We start from the raw sequence: 21,463 nt of genomic DNA on the forward strand, positions 1-21,463 counted from the left end.
AGGAGACAGGATGTCAAAGAAAATCAGAGGGTAAGGTAAGGTGTCTCTCATGGAAGTTAGGAAGTAGGTCAAGAGAGAGATGTTAAAAAGAAAGTCACTATTCAAAGAACAGCTAGGATTAAGAACAGAGAAACTGCTAGACAGAGCCAAGAGTTTTCTCTAGTAACTGTAACAGGAGCAGTTTTCATGAACTGATGAAAGAATAGGAGAGTGGCTACAGGGAACAAAGAGGGAATTTCCAAGGCAGCAATAAAAACATGAGCACTGGACCTTATTTATTTAGTCTTGGATACTTCGTCATCCTCTCATTCAAGTAAAAGCTCCAGCATGCAATAAATACTTGTCGAATGAATCCTCAGGAAAGAAAATCACACTGAATGCATAAATTCCTTTATTGAAAATATTGGGCTAGCACTGCATTACATATATTCAGTATCCATAAATGAAGGGCCACACATTTCTGATTGGACAATACTGTTTTAAATAGAGAACACAGCATCTGGATATGCTCTCACAAGTATAATAGCATGGACTAAACTAGGTAGGAGTGAACTATATGCAGAATGACCATTTCGTTAATAGCATATGGTTGCAAATGGCATAAATGGTAAACGTGATCATCATGAGACGTTCCTCGTATCTCATACCAACACATAATTTAACAAGCAGATTAAGGTTAAACTGCCAATAAGTTGTTAATCAAGAGTTCTCAATAGGAGAACCTGGGTGAAAGTGCACCCAGGCTATAGACTTAAGATTTTATAGCGTTCATTTAAACTTGCATGGAATGTGGGTGGAGTAAAATAACTGTTGATCTGACAGGAGGCCACTTGGCAATTTGTTTGTTCTCTTTTATAAATAGTCTAAAATAAGAGAATAAGCTAAAGGAAATATTCTGCCAGCTTAAGGCCAACATTCTAAGAACTGTTTACTTCTTTAAAATGCAGGTATATAAACACTACTTTTTATTAATTTTTCCTTCAGAGATCACTGGGTATGTAACTTATGACAGACCACTTTCTCAGCTTTGGCTATTATTTGACATTTTTTTCCAGTAGCAGTCTTTGGCTTTCATAAAAGTCTGACAGTCAAAAATATTTGTTAAAATTTTAACAAGTCTTTATTATTAACTTTAATAAAAGAGTGTTTTATGATGTGAAAGTGAGTTGATATTAAAAAACAAGTTTTTACTTTTTATTTCAATTTTGGTATGAATGCATTTCTTTGCATTGATTTTTCTCAAATAAAAGAGTCTAGAAATCAAGACAATTGGGATAATTTGACATTTTTTTCATTTGATATAAAATATACAGAAATTAAAACACTCAGTCTCATTTCAAACAGAGGCCTGTTCATTAATGTAAAAACTTGGGGAAAATTATGCAAAAAAATCCAATAAAAAATACAATGTTATTAACACGTGATTTTATAAGAAGCAAAACATTTTCTTTTCAAAGGCAGGGTTTGTTCTAAATCTGGGATCATAAAGGTATACATTTCTGTAAATGTCAACTTATAACTGAGAGAAATAGCTTATTTTTCTTTTACACAGTTATGTTCAGAGTAAATAACTAAAAATGTACCTTTTTAACGACTAAATGGAAAGCTGGCCTACAACAGTCAAATCAATAAACATTGGTATTGAGTTTTTAAAAATTCACAATTATGTGTGTATATATATGTGTGTATACATATATATATTTGGACATTAAGCAGCACATACATATACATATCACCCTAAACAATCAGGGCAAAAAAAACTTAATATAAAACTATATAAATCAAATGGGTTTGTTGCCAAAACATAGCACAAAATGTATACATTTCTTTCTTTCAAAATTTGACACATTAAAAGAAAAAACTGCCAACACATTTCAGACAATATACTAGAAATAATAAATAAAACCGTTTTTAAAAATCATATATTCCCTTTAAGTGCTGTGCACTTTGAATTTTTCTAAATGAGACTAAACTTTTCCATGGCAAAGAACAGTATGCTGTACATTTTGGTAATGAAAATTATATTGATAAATATACAAGGAATGTATATATTTCCACAGTATTTTCTTTTTCACAGTTAACAAAAATAAAAATTGCATTCAACTCACATCTATAAATATTCTGATTCCTCACTGTATGGATTTGAAGGAAGTGAGAGTATAAAGTCTTTCAACAATCTGGACTTCAGATTTCTTTCTTCATCGTCTGCCTTCCACATGTACCTTTCAGAATCTCTCTGCAATGTGATCACACGCTGAGATGAAGGCAGAAAGAAAGCACTATGATGGGATGAGGCAGTCTGGGCTGAGGCTCGCTCTTCCAGCCAGCTTTAGCAGGGCTGATTGAACCCAGTCTTTTTAATGTCGTATTTTAAGGCAGTCTGAATTTCACTCGAATGTCCATACCTCGAGATCCTGAACTATGAAGTCTTCCTTTTTGGAAAGAATATCATTATTAAAAGTGCTGCAGGAGTTGCTTCGTCCATGGTATAAATCAGCATCTAGCCATAAACCAAATCGTCCCCTGAAAAGGTTAATAAAATGGTGAAAACATTTCAATTTTATGTGCACACTTTCTGTCCTCCCTTGCCCCAACTTCTTTCTTTTATGCTGTAGACAGACAAAACCCTAAACTGCTTGTAAAATAAAAGGTACATTTCCTTTATTTCATTTAAATGACCCATCTTTCCTAAAAGACGGGTGGCAGTAGTCCCTCATTTAGACACATAAATAAGTCATTTTATCTTCAGTTCTTAGTGTCATGTGTTAGACCACACTGTCCTAAATAATCGAAGCACATGGACTAGCTAAAATCACCTGACACCAAAGTTTCAGTTACCTGGGTCAAAACAGCCTCACTCAGGTCAGGTGGTAACTAATAATAACAACAAAAACCTTACCCTCCACCACCAAGTTCCAAAGAACTTATGTCTCCATTGATAAAGTATGAGTTTTCTCCACTCCACTTAAAGACCTTAGGACAGAAACACAAGACCGAGAACAGACATTTCAATCTGGAGAATTCACGAAGAGGGAGTAACAGCATGGTACCTGTGTGTGTGCAAGGGCACTACCCATTGGCTGAGGAAGCTCCTGACGGCCAGACCTCTACCACACCAGGATGAGATCTCCAAAGGGGTTATGAGGTAGGAAAGACCTCTCAGACACATGTTGGCTCTGACTTGCAACCCCTCCCTAATCTTAGACCACGCAAAAGAGCACTTCCCAAGGCCTGCGGAGGGAATCTAAGCAGTTTCTGTGCTGCAGTCATGAAGTGCTGGCCAGGCCAGAGTGAGGCCAGATGAGGTTACCTCGAGTAACGGGATGGGACAGCTGCTGCTCCAACCACAGCCCCCCACCTCCAACCCCACCGACCCTCCTGACACCGTGACACCAGGAAGTTGGGTATTTCTTTCATCTAGGTACCTTGAAGTTAGGGCTAAACGTGTAGAGAAAAGTTTCGCCTGTGCCATAATAGTGATCACTGAACTTGAAAGGATGAGTTGCGTATGCTCCAAAAATCTGTCAAAAGAAAACAGAAACCTTATGTACTTTCAACCATAAACCTGCCCAAAAACAGACTTTCTGAAATATTTTAGCACAATCCTATTCTGAGATCTCATTATATCTCTTTCAGCAAAGATCATTACTAAATCAGAGTTCCTAAATAAAAAAGACCACCATCAAACAAATAAAATGTCCCCAGTTCTCATTAGAACCCAAGTGGCTTAGAGAACTTACCTGTCAAAGGCCAACAATTGCTCCAGTTTTAAAAGACTTCCAAAGTCCACTATAGAGACAAATTTCTTTTAGTGAATACAGGGGACATACTGGAAACATTAAATAACAAGATGCATCTTGTGCACAGAAATGAGTGGTTGAGAGAATGAAGGCATATCTCTGATGTGTTTTCTAAGTAAAATTGTGGCCAGAGGTTTCCCTGGAGAAAATTAATTTTTCTCTCCTTTGATTCGTAAAAATGAGTTTCCAACATACTTATTAAAACTGCATCCTTAACGTGACTGATCCAATATATTTTAGTTCAAAATGGCTTTTAAGAAAAAAGTAACAATTCCATAATACTGTGGGCTTTAAAGGTGGTTTAGATGTATCTGAATCAATGATTTTTCTATTATTTCTTATCGGGGTTGGAAAGAGTAGTCTTTTCAGAACACGCGTGTCCACTGCTTCAGCTTCCTATCCTCTGCTCAGATCCTGACCAGTGCGTGCAGGAGTGAGGACTGGCAAGGATATATATTCTGGAAATGTCCCTAGGTGATTCTGATATATCTTCTCCAAATCCCACTTGAGAAACAATGCTTTTTTTTTTTGTAAATATTTATTTATTTGGTTGTGCTGGGTCTTAGTTGTGGCACGCGGGCTCCTTAGTTGCAGGTCGCTGGCTCCTTAGTTTTGGCATGCGAACTCTTAGTTGCAGCATGCATGTGGGATTTAGTTCCCTGGCCAGGGATCGAACCCAGGCCCCTGGCATTGGGAGCGTGGAGTCTTAACCACTGCACCACCAAGGAAGTCCCAAGAAACAATGCTTTAAATGGAGTCTACCTGAAAAATGTCTTATAAGTTTTCAAACTAATTTAAATTGGATTATCATCATCATGGAATCTCTTCTTTACCAAGTACACTCAGTTCCTAGCTCCTTGAAATACTAAAAATTAGGTAGAGCAGAAGTCTAGAAACTCTTTCTAACCCATGTTCTTCATACCAAAACCTGTCTCTAGAGCTGTTAAGAACAAGGAAAAAACAGTAACAAATTTTCTTAGCAATCATGGAAATCTGTTTAAGCACTGGAGATATGATGATACTAAGAAATTACTGTTAATTTTTAAGGTATATAGCATTATGGTTATGTAAGAAAATGTCCATTTTATTTTTTTTCTATTAATTAACTTAAGAAGAAACTGTAGAATAATGGTATTGTTGGGTCTATACTATCGAAAATTTTAACATGTTTGACAGTAATAGAACAAAGGAATCCAGGGGAATGAATGAAGAAAGCCCAAAGTGGTAAAAGGAAGGTTAATATGACAAAACCTATAAATGTATAATTGCTCTCCTTTCTTCTCTCAGCTTTCTTAGTAGATAAAAATTATACAAACAGCTATGTAACAATTTATTGTTGAGTTTGTAATATATATCAACGTAATATAACAAAATTACCACAAAAAGTGGAAAGATGTCATAGAGCAATGTAGGAGTAACCTTTCTATATCTCACTGGAATTAAGTTAATATAGATCGGACTCTACCACCTGATGATTGTTCTATTATTTTCCACAATGCTTTGTGGTATAAATTACTCCATGGTCTCATTCAATTAAATTTGGGCCAGTCTATGAAGGGGTAGTTTCTGTGGCCAGTCTATGAAGTTTATCCTGACTCCAGGAAGGCTCTCCTTAGCTGTTTCTTTCCCCAGTTCTCTCTGGTAAACTAGATGGTCTACAGCTTAGTTTGCTGCCTTCATGGAACTACCAGCCTCCTCTTAGTTGTTTACCACCAAAATTTTCATTGTTCCCTAGAGTGTCCCTTGGCTTGACCTTCCCCATGTTCTTCTAAATAACGTCAGTTCCTTTGGAGAGAGCTTCTGAGCTATATGTTTTATGGTCTGCCTCTTCCCCTGGAGCTGGGGGCTGGACAGTGGCCTGCTTTTCTCAAAGGTACAGTCCTGTTTTATGAGCAGGGTGCTGGGCAGGGGCCGTAGCCACTGGTCTTGGCTCCACTCACCTGACATGGAACTTCTGCCCTATGTGCTGGAGCAAGGGCAGTAGAGACCCCTGTATTCTCGGCCTGCCATGCAGAAGGTAGAGCAACTGTCCTCTGAGAAGGGGCTGGTCAGAGGAAGAGAGCCCTGAAATTTAGCCTCTGAAACAGAGATCTTGGGTAGGGGATAAGACATGCTGGGGACCTGCCCCTAGAGGAGGCATATCATAGTCTTTGCCTGGGAGCTGGCAGCTGAGGGATCCTCATCTTGTCCACACGTGCCCAGAAGAAAGCTTCTGTCTGAACAGGGGTTGGGGGAGGGAGCAGGCTGTGCCTTCAAATGCCACAGAATCTCACTATTATTACTGGGCTTCATTAGATTTTCTTAAATAAATGGTTCTTCACTTGCTGTATGCCCTTAGGGCAATTTCCAGAGACTTTAGGTGATTGTTGTTTTTATAATTCCCACCAGTAATGATTGTTTCACTGGGGATTGATTCTGTAGAACTCCTCATGCCTGCCATTCTGCATGCGTAATGCTTTTATCTTAGAATTTTATATAATTCATTTCCAGATAAATTTACAGGTGTTGTTCTATCATGTTCCCAAACACAGCAAGACGCATCCTTGCCTTGGGGGTAGATGGGGTGGGGAAAGCAGAGTTATGCCTTCAAATAACACAAATGCCTCCAGGGCACCAGATCCAGTAAGATTATACCTCTAGACAAACAGTGTAATCTTCAGGTATAGGCAGGCCTCCTTTACATATCTGCTGATACGGCTGAGTAATACTGTGCATCATCAAAACCTGCTCTGTGAGCCAACACATTCCCCAACAAGTTATCTTTTGGTAAATTAATAGAACTAATCTATACTTATGGTGCAGGTACGTGTGTGTGTGTGTGTGTGTGTGTGTGTGTGTGTGTGTGGTCTAAAACCATCTAGCCCTATCTCATCTAAAAAGTAGCACCTAACTTTGCAAACATTTCACTAAATCCCTAAGTAATTCCATTTTAAACCTTTGTTATTATTATTTACATTTTTAACTTGACTCTCCCTACTGTTCAGCTTGGACTATGATTAAATAAAGTGTTCTCAATCAGTAAATAACTGTAGGAACAATGCTAATAACTAAACTGTTCCTCACAACACTTAATCTACTTACAGGAATGATCACCGTTGAGAAAGACAGTGCCCTTCTCCCTGCTAATTTTTCCCAAGACAAATTATGACAGCAAAAATCTATTTCCCCTAAAATGATCCCAATTATATGGCTTCTCAGTAAGCTCCCCAATGCTTAATAGTGCCCCACATCTAACAGACAGTCATTATACATTTTCTGAATGGATGAATAAATAGATGGTTGTCAAGTAAACCCTGCTTCCAAATGCCAGGAAGAGAAAATAATGACACCTACAAAAAGTGTAAAGAAATTTCTTCTTGCTATAATATAGACCAAGTTGAAATGAATAAAGAGCAGACTTGAAAGATGCTTTCCTTTTGTGAAGCAGAAGTCTGCCTGCATGGTACATGAAAGAAACCTGGACAGATTCCACTCATACTCCAGGCTGACCGAGGGAAGAATTATTAGCTTAGGGGAGATGGGGGTAATATCTAGATTTCACCAGTGCCTCCAAGACCGACAGCAACGTGGGTGAAAGTGCACTAAGCAATGGTCCAGAGCATTTTCTCCTGTTTCGTAACAACTGGGCCCTTCAGGTACAACACACCACGGCCTTAACTGGCTCTCCATCTCAGCAACTATGCAGGCAAGGTTGGTGGGCACTACTCCAGCTACCTGGAAGAAGTTCTGGTATATGGCACTGGAACCTCTTTCTGCAACTGTCTCCACATCTAGACTTGACTTTTCTTCCAGCTTCTCCAGTTTTAGGTTACAGAATATCATTATAGCTTCCTACTCCATGATGAGTACAGGAAAAAAAATTCCTTAGAATGTGACTGTATTTGGAGATACGCTCCATTTTCTTTTTTAGAGATGCATTCTGAAGTATGTAGAGGTGAAATGACATAATAATTGGGATTTACTTCAAAATACTTCAGGGAAAAAAAGCCAACAAAGGAAAGAATGAAGTGTATGTGGCAAAGTCCTGCTAACTGTAGAATCTGAGTGATGAGAGGTCATTGTATTAGTCTCTCTACTGTTGTGCAGGTTTGAAAAGCTTCATTAAAAAAAATGTTCCTCGGGCTTCCCTGGTGGCGCAGTGGTTGAGAGTCCGCCTGCCGATGCAGGGGACGCGGGTTTGTGCCGCGGTCTGGGAAGATCCCACGTGCCGCAGAGCGGCTGGGCCCGTGAGCCAGGGCCGCTGAGCCTGCGCGTCCGGAGCCTGTGCTCCGCAACGGGAGAGGCCACAACAGTGAGAGCCTGCGTACCGCCAAAAAAAAAACAAATGTTCCTCTATAAGAGGAACAAGCCTCACCTGATTATCCATATCTTTGATGACCAATAGGACAGGACTGTCTAGTGATGCTGACTTCCGGTAGAGGGTTTTCAAGCTGGTGCCATGCTCTAATGTGCTGTATACGAGACTCCATGGATACCCCTGTACCCTTGCTGGAAGGTGTCGGGCCAGCTGTGAATCCAAAGATGAAGATGTAAATACACAGTTTGCATACAAATCACTCATGAACTTGTAGCACAAAACCGATGCCTGTGGCTCAAACTCGATAATTACACTACTTCCATATTGCTCCCCTGTACTCTAGCAAACACTTCCACTATAAACCAAGAAGGGAAAACCATCCCTTGGCAGGGATGCTCCCCAGAGCATGCATTCCCCCTCAGGGATGATCCTGAAGGGTCACTATGCCACTATATATTTGAAGATATAGCACCTAGCTTGATAAAGAGGTATGAATTAGACACATGCTCTCTTGTTTACACTTCAACCTGACTTTCACCAAGCAGTTCATGTTTCTCGAATTGTTCTTTCTAAACCTTCAAAGGCTCAGAGCTGCTACTGACAGCTGTAAATTCCCACCAAAGTGAGAACAAGAAGACACGGGTGTTTTATGCTAGTAGTCAGATGTAGTCTGTCCTCATTACACTTGTATCTTTCACTTACATTAATATTTAACTTAAACTTGGCTGCCATAAATATCAATAATGCATATGTCTTCAAGAATACACACAAAGGAGGCTATATAAAATGTTGAAGTCCTCAAGAATGCTTGACATAGTTCTAGAATCAGCATGAACTCCATCCCTGTAACTGCCTGGTCAAGTCGCCTAGCTTTCCTGGGCCTTCACACATGGCATTTGTAAATTGAGGGACTTGAACCTGATGATTCTTTAAGGTCTCTGAAATTCAGGTTTCTAAGCTGACTGATGGGGGAAGCACAAGAGGTCCCTTACTAAAGTTCAAATACAAGCACGTAGTATTTCATAAAAACTCACGTAAGAGATGTTCAGAAAATAGAAAGTAAACAACAAAAAAAGTACAGAAAAAGGAAAATTACTCCTAGTGGTAGGTGGTTTTCATAAAGCAAGTAAAGTGTACTTGCTATATGACTTTTACTGAGCTCAAAAAATTGAAACCATCGGAACTCTGCGATAATCATTAGGATAAATTTGTATCCTTTTAAAATACATTAGGACTATAGTAGGACACTTTACAAATTGTTTTGAAGACAAGAAATGTCTTTTTGTTCAGGTTTGGGGAATGGACGTAGGTGTCTGGCCAAGTCCTTGCACTCCCAAGAAGGTGGCAGGGATGCTGCCTTTCAGAAGCAGAGAAGGGCCCTGGTTAGGCTGCTGGTGTGTCTTCCTTTAAAGCTTGGCTCATGCTTCACCCCAAGTGAGAAGAGCAAATGTCAGGGGTGGGAAATGTGTTCTAAGGTTTGGAAGACACCCATCCTACGTCCCCAGGAAGAACCCACCTGCTCGATGTGCATGTTCTCCAGAAGCGCACTGCGGGGCTGCAGGATCGGCAGGGCGGCCTCATCCTCATCTTCATAGTAGCTACATGTGCTCTTCCTGCGTTTTGCCTCCTCAACGGTGATGATCTGAAATGGAGAAGACAAATAAACCAAGAAAAACGATATTTTTGCTTTTCCTTCACCTGCTATTAAAGGACCTCAGGTACACAATTGCCTGTAACAGGTAGGGTTTTAGCAGCAGGACATAAGTTGAGCCAGCACTTTGGGGGAAATGGCTAATCACAATGTCAATTTCAGAGCAAATGGAGAATTTGACACAGTACAGCTATAGCACTTAATATGTACAAATTAAAGTCACAAGCTTTCCAGTTTTACTATTGCTCAGTCATCAAGTAAGAACTATGTATAACTCCACAAGCGACTTATACCCTTGAAATGCCCTAAATTATTCTCCATTAGCCTGCATCTAAATTTGAATTGTTAAGGGACTAACAGATATCATACTATGAGCAAGTCTTCTATAAATAGGGAAATGGGGAAGATAAGGATAGCCCTTTAATCAAGAATCCTAATGTTTTCTCTCAAGGCTGTTCATAGCAACCAACCCTGACAGAAATAGCAAATGATAACATCTACGGAAGGCAACAATACAAAGAGACACGAAGCTTTAGTCTAAATTACAATTAGGTATGATTCTTTATGGAGAGTTGAGAAACCATCAGAATAATCTTTCCTTCAAAGCTGAGAACAGAAACATGATGTCGTACACAACATTTATTATTTCATCATAAATACACGTATAAACTACCAGGTTAAAAATCTTTTTTCTTTTGCCTCTCTGAAAGTCTGGATAAATCACTAAATTATTTTGAAATTGAAAGATACAGACAGAAGGTAACTAATTGACCAAAATTCCTGAGTACAAATATTAATGACTTTTGCATCATACAGAAAAAACATTGACATTACATTTAGTGAAGGTTGTCAGACAATGACTACTTAGTTTCCAAAATGCTGTCATCTGAGCCAGATTTACAGGTAAGGAAATTAGCCCTTAAATTTTACCGTCTTCTCAAGGGGCATTTACTTAAAGAAAACACTGTTGAAGAATCACAAATCCAGCATTTTAAATGTATTAAATAAAGCACATACTTTTGGGGAACTCTACACTTAACACAGGTACAAAGTGGGGCTGTGGAATGAAAAAATCAGTATGGAGTTTTGACTCCAAAGGGAAAGGGCAAACCACACCATCTCTCTCTCCAAAGTGAATAAAATACCTGCTCCGGCTGAAATATCAGCCCGATCCCTTCTAATTAGAAAGCATTTCAAAGCACCTTAACGGCAGAGCTTGGAGGATTCACGGGCACATGATTAGCCCTCAGGACTCCAACATACCTTCACAAAAGGCTCTTGGTCCGGTCTGGCACAATAGAAAATCTGAATGTCCAGGGGCAATCTTCTCATCCTGAAGTAGTGGGAACTGCCTGCTTGCTCTCTAAAGAGGTGCAGGTTTTTTCTCTTATCTGCCTCCACACCACTGTTACTTACAGCCACACTGAGCTACAACTGTTTATGCAGTATCTAGTTTCCTGCATGATTGAGTTTCTGTTTCCCTTAGGAGAGAGTTCAATATTTCTACAGGAACACACCCAAATTAGGATTTAGAGCAAACACACACTTCCTGTTAGGCATAGCTGTGAGGCTGTAAAAAGACGCTTTCACCTTTGAAACGGTGGTTTCCTAACAGCACAACAAATCCTCCCTTTGTGTTTTTCTTCTTCACCGTCTTGTACTTTTCTTCCCAATTGTCCTCCAGCTGGCTGAGCTAGCTTTTCTAGCCTTGCCTTTTCAGATTTTTTTTTTCTGCATCCTAAAGCGAAACCTTCATTTTAAGAGTTTATGTGTGTTCCCTGATATCAGCTTGAATCTCAAAGGAAAGATGAAAAGGAGCCTTTACCAGAGGTAGGTTCATTATGCTTAGAACAATGGCGTTTCACTTCAATACCATCATGTTTGTTAGGTATGAGAAACTTCAAAGAACTGAAAGAACATCCGGTTTATATGAGGCTGAGAAAAATGTTAGTTTAGATTCAGTTTTTCTAAAGAGCTAGCAAAGTAATATTTACCTTTTAACCTTTCAAAATATTAATCTTAATGACTAATAAGCATGATGAGTCCTCCTCTACTGCCCAGACCAGATATCAGCGGGTTGGAAAGAAATGTGGATTACCATTGGATCAATTTTCAGGGATCTCTGTGAGTTTTCCAGATCGAAAATGGCCTCTTGGTCTCCGGTACCCCTGGGAGATCGGGCGCGCCACTACACAGTTCATCCTGGGGGTCAGTTCTAATGAGGCTCTGGGAGATAACTGGTGACCAGTCTCAGGTCGGCCGGAACTTATTCTCACTGCAAGAGCCTGGACACAATCTAGGGCAGAATCACTTGGATTTTGTGCCAGTGAGACAGCATTCTTTTCAGTGCCTGACACTTCATGACAGCTAACATTTACTGAGTGCTTTTTCTATATGATGGCAAGTGCCAGGTGCTTTGCCAGGCAGGTGGCACAAACAATTCCAATATATCATTTATCAGTTTTTCAAATTAGCAAAAGTTTTAAGAAAGCGATAATAGAAATAGTACTTTCTGTTGCCAGAAGCACAATGAGAAGAAGGGTATTCCTCACATTTCTGGAAAATTGTCGTTATATAAAAGATTAGGAGCCTTAAAAAAAATCAATACCCTTATACTAAGGGCTGGGCCCGTGAGCCAGGGCCGCTGAGCCTGCGCGTCCGGAGCCTGTGCTCCGCAACGGGAGAGGCCACAACAGTGAGAGCCTGCGTACCGCCAAAAAAAAAACAAATGTTCCTCTATAAGAGGAACAAGCCTCACCTGATTATCCATATCTTTGATGACCAATAGGACAGGACTGTCTAGTGATGCTGACTTCCGGTAGAGGGTTTTCAAGCTGGTGCCATGCTCTAATGTGCTGTATACGAGACTCCATGGATACCCCTGTACCCTTGCTGGAAGGTGTCGGGCCAGCTGTGAATCCAAAGATGAAGATGTAAATACACAGTTTGCATACAAATCACTCATGAACTTGTAGCACAAAACCGATGCCTGTGGCTCAAACTCGATAATTACACTACTTCCATATTGCTCCCCTGTACTCTAGCAAACACTTCCACTATAAACCAAGAAGGGAAAACCATCCCTTGGCAGGGATGCTCCCCAGAGCATGCATTCCCCCTCAGGGATGATCCTGAAGGGTCACTATGCCACTATATATTTGAAGATATAGCACCTAGCTTGATAAAGAGGTATGAATTAGACACATGCTCTCTTGTTTACACTTCAACCTGACTTTCACCAAGCAGTTCATGTTTCTCGAATTGTTCTTTCTAAACCTTCAAAGGCTCAGAGCTGCTACTGACAGCTGTAAATTCCCACCAAAGTGAGAACAAGAAGACACGGGTGTTTTATGCTAGTAGTCAGATGTAGTCTGTCCTCATTACACTTGTATCTTTCACTTACATTAATATTTAACTTAAACTTGGCTGCCATAAATATCAATAATGCATATGTCTTCAAGAATACACACAAAGGAGGCTATATAAAATGTTGAAGTCCTCAAGAATGCTTGACATAGTTCTAGAATCAGCATGAACTCCATCCCTGTAACTGCCTGGTCAAGTCGCCTAGCTTTCCTGGGCCTTCACACATGGCATTTGTAAATTGAGGGACTTGAACCTGATGATTCTTTAAGGTCTCTGAAATTCAGGTTTCTAAGCTGACTGATGGGGGAAGCACAAGAGGTCCCTTACTAAAGTTCAAATACAAGCACGTAGTATTTCATAAAAACTCACGTAAGAGATGTTCAGAAAATAGAAAGTAAACAACAAAAAAAGTACAGAAAAAGGAAAATTACTCCTAGTGGTAGGTGGTTTTCATAAAGCAAGTAAAGTGTACTTGCTATATGACTTTTACTGAGCTCAAAAAATTGAAACCATCGGAACTCTGCGATAATCATTAGGATAAATTTGTATCCTTTTAAAATACATTAGGACTATAGTAGGACACTTTACAAATTGTTTTGAAGACAAGAAATGTCTTTTTGTTCAGGTTTGGGGAATGGACGTAGGTGTCTGGCCAAGTCCTTGCACTCCCAAGAAGGTGGCAGGGATGCTGCCTTTCAGAAGCAGAGAAGGGCCCTGGTTAGGCTGCTGGTGTGTCTTCCTTTAAAGCTTGGCTCATGCTTCACCCCAAGTGAGAAGAGCAAATGTCAGGGGTGGGAAATGTGTTCTAAGGTTTGGAAGACACCCATCCTACGTCCCCAGGAAGAACCCACCTGCTCGATGTGCATGTTCTCCAGAAGCGCACTGCGGGGCTGCAGGATCGGCAGGGCGGCCTCATCCTCATCTTCATAGTAGCTACATGTGCTCTTCCTGCGTTTTGCCTCCTCAACGGTGATGATCTGAAATGGAGAAGACAAATAAACCAAGAAAAACGATATTTTTGCTTTTCCTTCACCTGCTATTAAAGGACCTCAGGTACACAATTGCCTGTAACAGGTAGGGTTTTAGCAGCAGGACATAAGTTGAGCCAGCACTTTGGGGGAAATGGCTAATCACAATGTCAATTTCAGAGCAAATGGAGAATTTGACACAGTACAGCTATAGCACTTAATATGTACAAATTAAAGTCACAAGCTTTCCAGTTTTACTATTGCTCAGTCATCAAGTAAGAACTATGTATAACTCCACAAGCGACTTATACCCTTGAAATGCCCTAAATTATTCTCCATTAGCCTGCATCTAAATTTGAATTGTTAAGGGACTAACAGATATCATACTATGAGCAAGTCTTCTATAAATAGGGAAATGGGGAAGATAAGGATAGCCCTTTAATCAAGAATCCTAATGTTTTCTCTCAAGGCTGTTCATAGCAACCAACCCTGACAGAAATAGCAAATGATAACATCTACGGAAGGCAACAATACAAAGAGACACGAAGCTTTAGTCTAAATTACAATTAGGTATGATTCTTTATGGAGAGTTGAGAAACCATCAGAATAATCTTTCCTTCAAAGCTGAGAACAGAAACATGATGTCGTACACAACATTTATTATTTCATCATAAATACACGTATAAACTACCAGGTTAAAAATCTTTTTTCTTTTGCCTCTCTGAAAGTCTGGATAAATCACTAAATTATTTTGAAATTGAAAGATACAGACAGAAGGTAACTAATTGACCAAAATTCCTGAGTACAAATATTAATGACTTTTGCATCATACAGAAAAAACATTGACATTACATTTAGTGAAGGTTGTCAGACAATGACTACTTAGTTTCCAAAATGCTGTCATCTGAGCCAGATTTACAGGTAAGGAAATTAGCCCTTAAATTTTACCGTCTTCTCAAGGGGCATTTACTTAAAGAAAACACTGTTGAAGAATCACAAATCCAGCATTTTAAATGTATTAAATAAAGCACATACTTTTGGGGAACTCTACACTTAACACAGGTACAAAGTGGGGCTGTGGAATGAAAAAATCAGTATGGAGTTTTGACTCCAAAGGGAAAGGGCAAACCACACCATCTCTCTCTCCAAAGTGAATAAAATACCTGCTCCGGCTGAAATATCAGCCCGATCCCTTCTAATTAGAAAGCATTTCAAAGCACCTTAACGGCAGAGCTTGGAGGATTCACGGGCACATGATTAGCCCTCAGGACTCCAACATACCTTCACAAAAGGCTCTTGGTCCGGTCTGGCACAATAGAAAATCTGAATGTCCAGGGGCAATCTTCTCATCCTGAAGTAGTGGGAACTGCCTGCTTGCTCTCTAAAGAGGTGCAGGTTTTTTCTCTTATCTGCCTCCACACCACTGTTACTTACAGCCACACTGAGCTACAACTGTTTATGCAGTATCTAGTTTCCTGCATGATTGAGTTTCTGTTTCCCTTAGGAGAGAGTTCAATATTTCTACAGGAACACACCCAAATTAGGATTTAGAGCAAACACACACTTCCTGTTAGGCATAGCTGTGAGGCTGTAAAAAGACGCTTTCACCTTTGAAACGGTGGTTTCCTAACAGCACAACAAAACCTCACTTTTTTTTTTTCTTCTTCACCGTCTTGTACTTTTCTTCCCAATTGTCCTCCAGCTGGCTGAGCTAGCTTTTCTAGCCTTGCCTTTTCAGATTTTTTTTTTCTGCATCCTAAAGCGAAACCTTCATTTTAAGAGTTTATGTGTGTTCCCTGATATCAGCTTGAATCTCAAAGGAAAGATGAAAAGGAGCCTTTACCAGAGGTAGGTTCATTATGCTTAGAACAATGGCGTTTCACTTCAATACCATCATGTTTGTTAGGTATGAGAAACTTCAAAGAACTGAAAGAACATCCGGTTTATATGAGGCTGAGAAAAATGTTAGTTTAGATTCAGTTTTTCTAAAGAGCTAGCAAAGTAATATTTACCTTTTAACCTTTCAAAATATTAATCTTAATGACTAATAAGCATGATGAGTCCTCCTCTACTGCCCAGACCAGATATCAGCGGGTTGGAAAGAAATGTGGATTACCATTGGATCAATTTTCAGGGATCTCTGTGAGTTTTCCAGATCGAAAATGGCCTCTTGGTCTCCGGTACCCCTGGGAGATCGGGCGCGCCACTACACAGTTCATCCTGGGGGTCAGTTCTAATGAGGCTCTGGGAGATAACTGGTGACCAGTCTCAGGTCGGCCGGAACTTATTCTCACTGCAAGAGCCTGGACACAATCTAGGGCAGAATCACTTGGATTTTGTGCCAGTGAGACAGCATTCTTTTCAGTGCCTGACACTTCATGACAGCTAACATTTACTGAGTGCTTTTTCTATATGATGGCAAGTGCCAGGTGCTTTGCCAGGCAGGTGGCACAAACAATTCCAATATATCATTTATCAGTTTTTCAAATTAGCAAAAGTTTTAAGAAAGCGATAATAGAAATAGTACTTTCTGTTGCCAGAAGCACAATGAGAAGAAGGGTATTCCTCACATTTCTGGAAAATTGTCGTTATATAAAAGATTAGGAGCCTTAAAAAAAATCAATACCCTTATACTAAGTAATATCACTTTCAGGAAATTAGGGGAATAGTCACAGTTACAGATCATCTCATCCTTGTGAAAACCTTGAACCAACACGATTCCTAAAAGTGGGGAATTGTTAAATAAATTCTGATTGAGGTTTAAAATATTATGTAACCATTAAAATGAGGCTTCAAAATCTTTAATATGATACAGTTCCCACAAGATGTCAGGTGAGAAAAGCCAGATACCAAACTATACATAGAACATTATCCCATTTTGCAAAAATACTCTCTCATCCTTACGGCCTAGAAAACACGCTAAAATAGAAAAAAATGAGTCAAAAAAATGTACAAAAGTAATGTGTGGTTAGATATTATTTTCTAAATGTTCTGCATTGTGCTTTTCTGTAGTTTCCAAATTTCCTATAATAAAAGCAGGTGTTACTTTTATAAAATTAGGAAGTAAAGCTTATTTAAAGAGCTTGGGTATGGAGGGTGGACTAGTGGTTGGGTTGACTGGAGTTGCCCTAGAGTTTAAGTGAAGGGTGCAGACAGCTGACTAGGGCGGTGGTCCCCACCCTACGTAAGATCAGAATCAACAAATTCTAACTAGAGATGACTGACTACATGTGATGAAAGAGAAGAATCTGGGTTGATATCTAGGCTTCTAGCTTGGGGCACCACTAATTAAGATGGGAATACATGAGAAGAAGCAAGTTTTGGGGAAAGATGAAGAGACGTTTTGGACATGCTGAGGATCAGACACCTGTCAGGGGAGTGAAGGTTCCTCTTCCCCACCCACAGAGGAGAAGCAATGCCGCCATGAAGCAATGCTATCACAGTGGCCTGGCCTTAAGGTAATGCTAGTAAGCAGAATTTGCTCCTGCATGGGAGGGAGCTTGGACAGCATTCTTCTCCTCATTGTACTTTTGGACTTTCTCTTCCGTGTGGCAAGAAATAGGGATAGGGGCTTCCCCGGTGGCGCAGTGGTTGAGAATCTGCCTGCTAATGCAGGGGACACGGGCTCAAGCCCTGGTCTGGGAGGATCCCACGTGCCGCGGAGCAACTAGGCCCGTGAGCCACAACTACTGAGCCTGCGCATCTGGAGCCTGTGCTCCACAACAAGAGAGGCCGCGATAGTGAGAGGCCCGCACACCGCGATGAAGAGTGGCCCCCGCTTGCCACAACTAGAGAAAGCCCTCGCACAGGAACGAAGACCCAACACAGCAAAAATTAATTAATTAATTAATTAATAAACTCCTACCCCCAACATCTTCTAAAAAAAAAAAAAAAAAGAAATAGGGATAACAGTCCAGTCACCTCTCTCTCCAGTTATCTTTTCTTTCCATGTCCCAAGTACACTAGGAGCTTGCAACAAGCCAACCCATTTCTTCCTCCTTCTCCATCCCTTCTTCTTTTCTTCCTCTTCCACTACAGGTCTAGAGACACCTTCTAAAGGGATTTGCCCTCTCATTCTCCTCAGTGGCTCAGTCTGAGTGGCTCACTCAAGCCCACTCTACTCTAGATCTGGAAGCGGCCCTTTCTCTCTCTGCATGCCCCTTTAGCTCCTTTTCCTCTGGTGCTGGTAGGTGTGGCCCCTTCTCCCACAGGAGTTGTCAAGAGCTGAGATTCAAGGTTGGGATTAGTGGAAAGATGCAGAATAGGCCTAAAAGAGGGCTGCTTCAGTTCAAGATATTCAGGCTTAGTCAGGAAAGGATTAAATCCCCAGTGAAATTTAAACCTTCTCTCTGGCCCTCCATATTGGGCAAGAGACCATAGCCTCACTAAGAAAATACACATTTCCTAGCTATGCTGCCTCTGTGTGCATATCTCATGGGGGTGGGGGCCTCTTGGGCACATGGTTAGGTGAGGAGGGCAGGAATTGATATTCTTTGACGCCTTGGCCAGAATGCCAGTGTCACACCATCTCTGCCTCGTGGAGACCCAGTCATGCCTGTGGGGCATCTATGTGCTCTAGAACAGCAGCCTGGAAGAAAGGTGTGTGGAGGAGACAGAGGTGGGAGTCAGCAGCAGAAACCTCGAAAGCCGATGAGCTCGTCCAAGGAAGATGTAATAGACGAGAAGAAAAGAGAGCCAGGGATAAACTAGGGAACACCATGAGAAAAGGGACAAGTATACTCAGAAAGACAGAGACAGAAAAACACAGAGTTGATATGAAGAGCCAAGGGAGGGAGAGCCTAATAGGCTTGAATATTTTTAATCAATGGTTTCAAACAAGAAGCTTATGAACTGTGGGAAGACAAACACGCAAACAAAGTGCTGAGCGATACACTAGAGAGCTATGAGCAATGCGCTGTGGAAGGACAGGAGGAGTAACTCTGGCTGAAAGCATCACAGAAGTGACAAATGAGCTGGACCTTGAAGGATGACAGGAGTCTGACATGGAAAGCTGTGTGTGTGCATGTACACATTCGGGCTGGGAGGGAGTGAATGAGAAAGGGACGAGTGAGGGCAAACACACATATGAAGGGACCTGGCATTCCAGAAGGAGTTAGACCCAAGGCCTCATCACCCTTAATCATCCCAGTCTGACAGAGTTTCAGCCTTGGAAGATCTGACTGCCCACTTGATGAATCTAAACCCAGACTGGGAGTATTGCTGGAGAAAACCCGCCCTCACTGCAGCCTGGTGCCAGACCCCACCAGGGCTTTCAATACCAGACAGCCATCCTACTGCAGTTCTTCAGTTGGCTTTTTTCCTAGTCTCTATAGCTGCTACTTCAGACCTTCTCCGTATTCCTCTAAGTCTTCCCTCCTTCACTTCTAGGGGGTGCTCCCTCCTGCTGCAGAGAAATAATCAAATGAGCAATGCCACAATTTACCGCCAGTGAGTCTACATTCTATATGCACACATCCTATTCTTTTCTGCTGCCCGACCACCTAAGACCGATTCTATCCCTACCCCCACATTCCCGGACAATTCTCAGGGATCCAGTCTCCCGCTTATTCCCTCTCCTATTCCCTTATCTTCTGTACCTTCTGTTCCACCGTTCCCGCTGACCTCATCCAAAACGTTACAGTCTCTCTCATGAGAGGGAAAACCTCCCCACCCTCACCGCTTCTTCCAGCCTTCCATCTCATTTTTATTCTCCAAAACCGAATTCAAGTTGTTTGCCCACCGTTACTAGCTCCACTTACTCACCCCCAATTCATTCATTGAACACTGGTAGTTACATTTTGAAGCTACCACTTTAATGAAACTGCTTTTTGTCAAAGTCACCAACTATTACCTCCTTGGTTTTAAATCCAAAAGACATAGCTTAGTTCTTACCTTTTGACTCCTCCGCAGCATTAGGCATTTTTGACCACTACTCCCCTCTTGAAACATTCTCTTCCCTTGGCTTCTAAGACATGACTTTTCTTGTTTTCCATGCCCTCCCCTGGCTGTTCCTTCTCAGTCACCTTTGTGGGCTCGACTATCTTTGGCCCCTTAGTGCTGGCATCCTGAAGGGTTCTGTTCTGAGCCCCGCTCCCTTGCCAATGGACACACTCTCCTAGGCTGACCTCACCTACAATCACAACTTCAACTTTGCTAATCACTTCCGAAAGTATATCTTCAGATCTTTTTCCTAAGTTTTATTCTCAGTTGTCTCTTGGACATTCCACAGACACCTCAAATTTAGATTAAAACCAGAACACAGAGCATTTTCTGCTAAATCTAATCCTCTTGCTATGCTCCTTATCACGGTGAAGGGCAGGTACCTCAATCCCTCCAGTTCCCATTCTAAAAACCAAGAGATCAATCTTGACATCTTCCTTACTTTCCACATGTAATTAATTACTCACAAAACCCTGTTTTCCTCCTTCTAACTATCTTTCAAAAGCACTCAATTCCCTCTATCTGCACTGCCACTCTTTCAGCAACTGTTCTCTCTCAACATTGATTACTGCAAGAGACTCCTAATGGGTCTTCAAGCCTCAAGTGTTGTCCAACTCCATGAACATCTGCCAGCAAGAGCAAGCTCTCCAAAATGCGTATCTGTATTTATTTCTCCAGGCTCCAAACAGCTCCAACTGGCTGAAGCTGGCTGAAGACAGCTCAAACTGCTGCCTTCCTACTGCCCTTAGGAAAATAGCCAAACCAAACCTATGACAAACACTTCATAGGTCCTTCGTGATCTGCCATTTCATTATCTCCAGCTTCGTTTCTTGCCACTCCCTCAGCTTTGCACTCTTATGATCCAGCTACACTGAACTCTTATTAGTTCATCAAATGCCCCACACTCTCTGTTTCTCCCCTGGGTCATTCCTCTACATAGACTTTTCTCTCTGGCCAGAACATGTTCCGTGCTCCATGTCCCACTTTCACCCCAACTGCCTGTCCTCCCACTTCTGATCTCAGCTCAGATTACTCCTTCTGGGTCGCATTCCCTGATTCCCTAGCTCCATTCAGGTGCCTGGGTACGTGCTCCCATAGCACGTGGCACTTCACCTACAATGGTAAATATCTCACTATATTGTAATGATTTATCTATACTCCTTGATGCTAAATTCTACTTATCTCATCCACCATGCCCCGAACATGAGAAGGGAGTGGTAAGTGCTCAGAAAAATTACGAACAGTGTTTTAGGCCAAATTAAGAAGCTTGATTTTCATCCTGTATGTAATGGGGACCCTGCAGCAGTTTCAAAAAAGAGAAGTGAAATTACTGGGTTGTAGGGGTGGAGTTGAGGTCTTTCTGACACACATAACTAGCTTCAAAACAGAGGAATAAGGTTTTTTCCCCATGTGATTTCAGAGGCACAGGAAATCTGACTTC

The 21,463-nt window shown here is 41.1% G+C and overlaps 1 protein-coding gene across 4 annotated transcripts in view; it reads right to left on the minus strand.

Annotated features, from left to right (window-relative positions):
- Window positions 1-368: 368 nt before the first annotated feature.
- Window positions 369-21,463, minus strand: part of NCOA7 (nuclear receptor coactivator 7) — a 151,339-nt gene continuing 130,244 nt past the window's right edge. The window contains exons 1-6 of one of the 4 annotated variants that reach the window (XM_007447973.1): window positions 11,012-11,208; window positions 9,614-9,739; window positions 8,155-8,307; window positions 3,426-3,521; window positions 2,900-2,973; window positions 369-2,523 (exon numbers count right to left, since the gene is read on the minus strand). In XM_007447973.1, the coding sequence (XP_007448035.1) occupies window positions 2,388-2,523; window positions 2,900-2,973; window positions 3,426-3,521; window positions 8,155-8,307; window positions 9,614-9,739; window positions 11,012-11,080 (654 nt within the window). In that variant the 5' untranslated portion in view covers window positions 11,081-11,208 and the 3' untranslated portion in view covers window positions 369-2,387. Of the gene's footprint in view, window positions 2,524-2,899; window positions 2,974-3,425; window positions 3,522-8,154; window positions 8,308-9,613; window positions 9,740-11,011; window positions 11,209-12,506; window positions 12,660-13,965; window positions 14,092-21,463 lie in introns of those variants that run through there. The other 3 variants (XM_007447972.1, XM_007447970.1, XM_007447971.1) reach the window with 3 other exon arrangements.

This window comes from Lipotes vexillifer, unplaced genomic scaffold, assembly GCF_000442215.2.
Source record: "Lipotes vexillifer unplaced genomic scaffold, Lipotes_vexillifer_v1.1 scaffold756, whole genome shotgun sequence".
NCBI classification, from domain to species: Eukaryota; Metazoa; Chordata; class Mammalia; order Artiodactyla; family Lipotidae; genus Lipotes; species Lipotes vexillifer.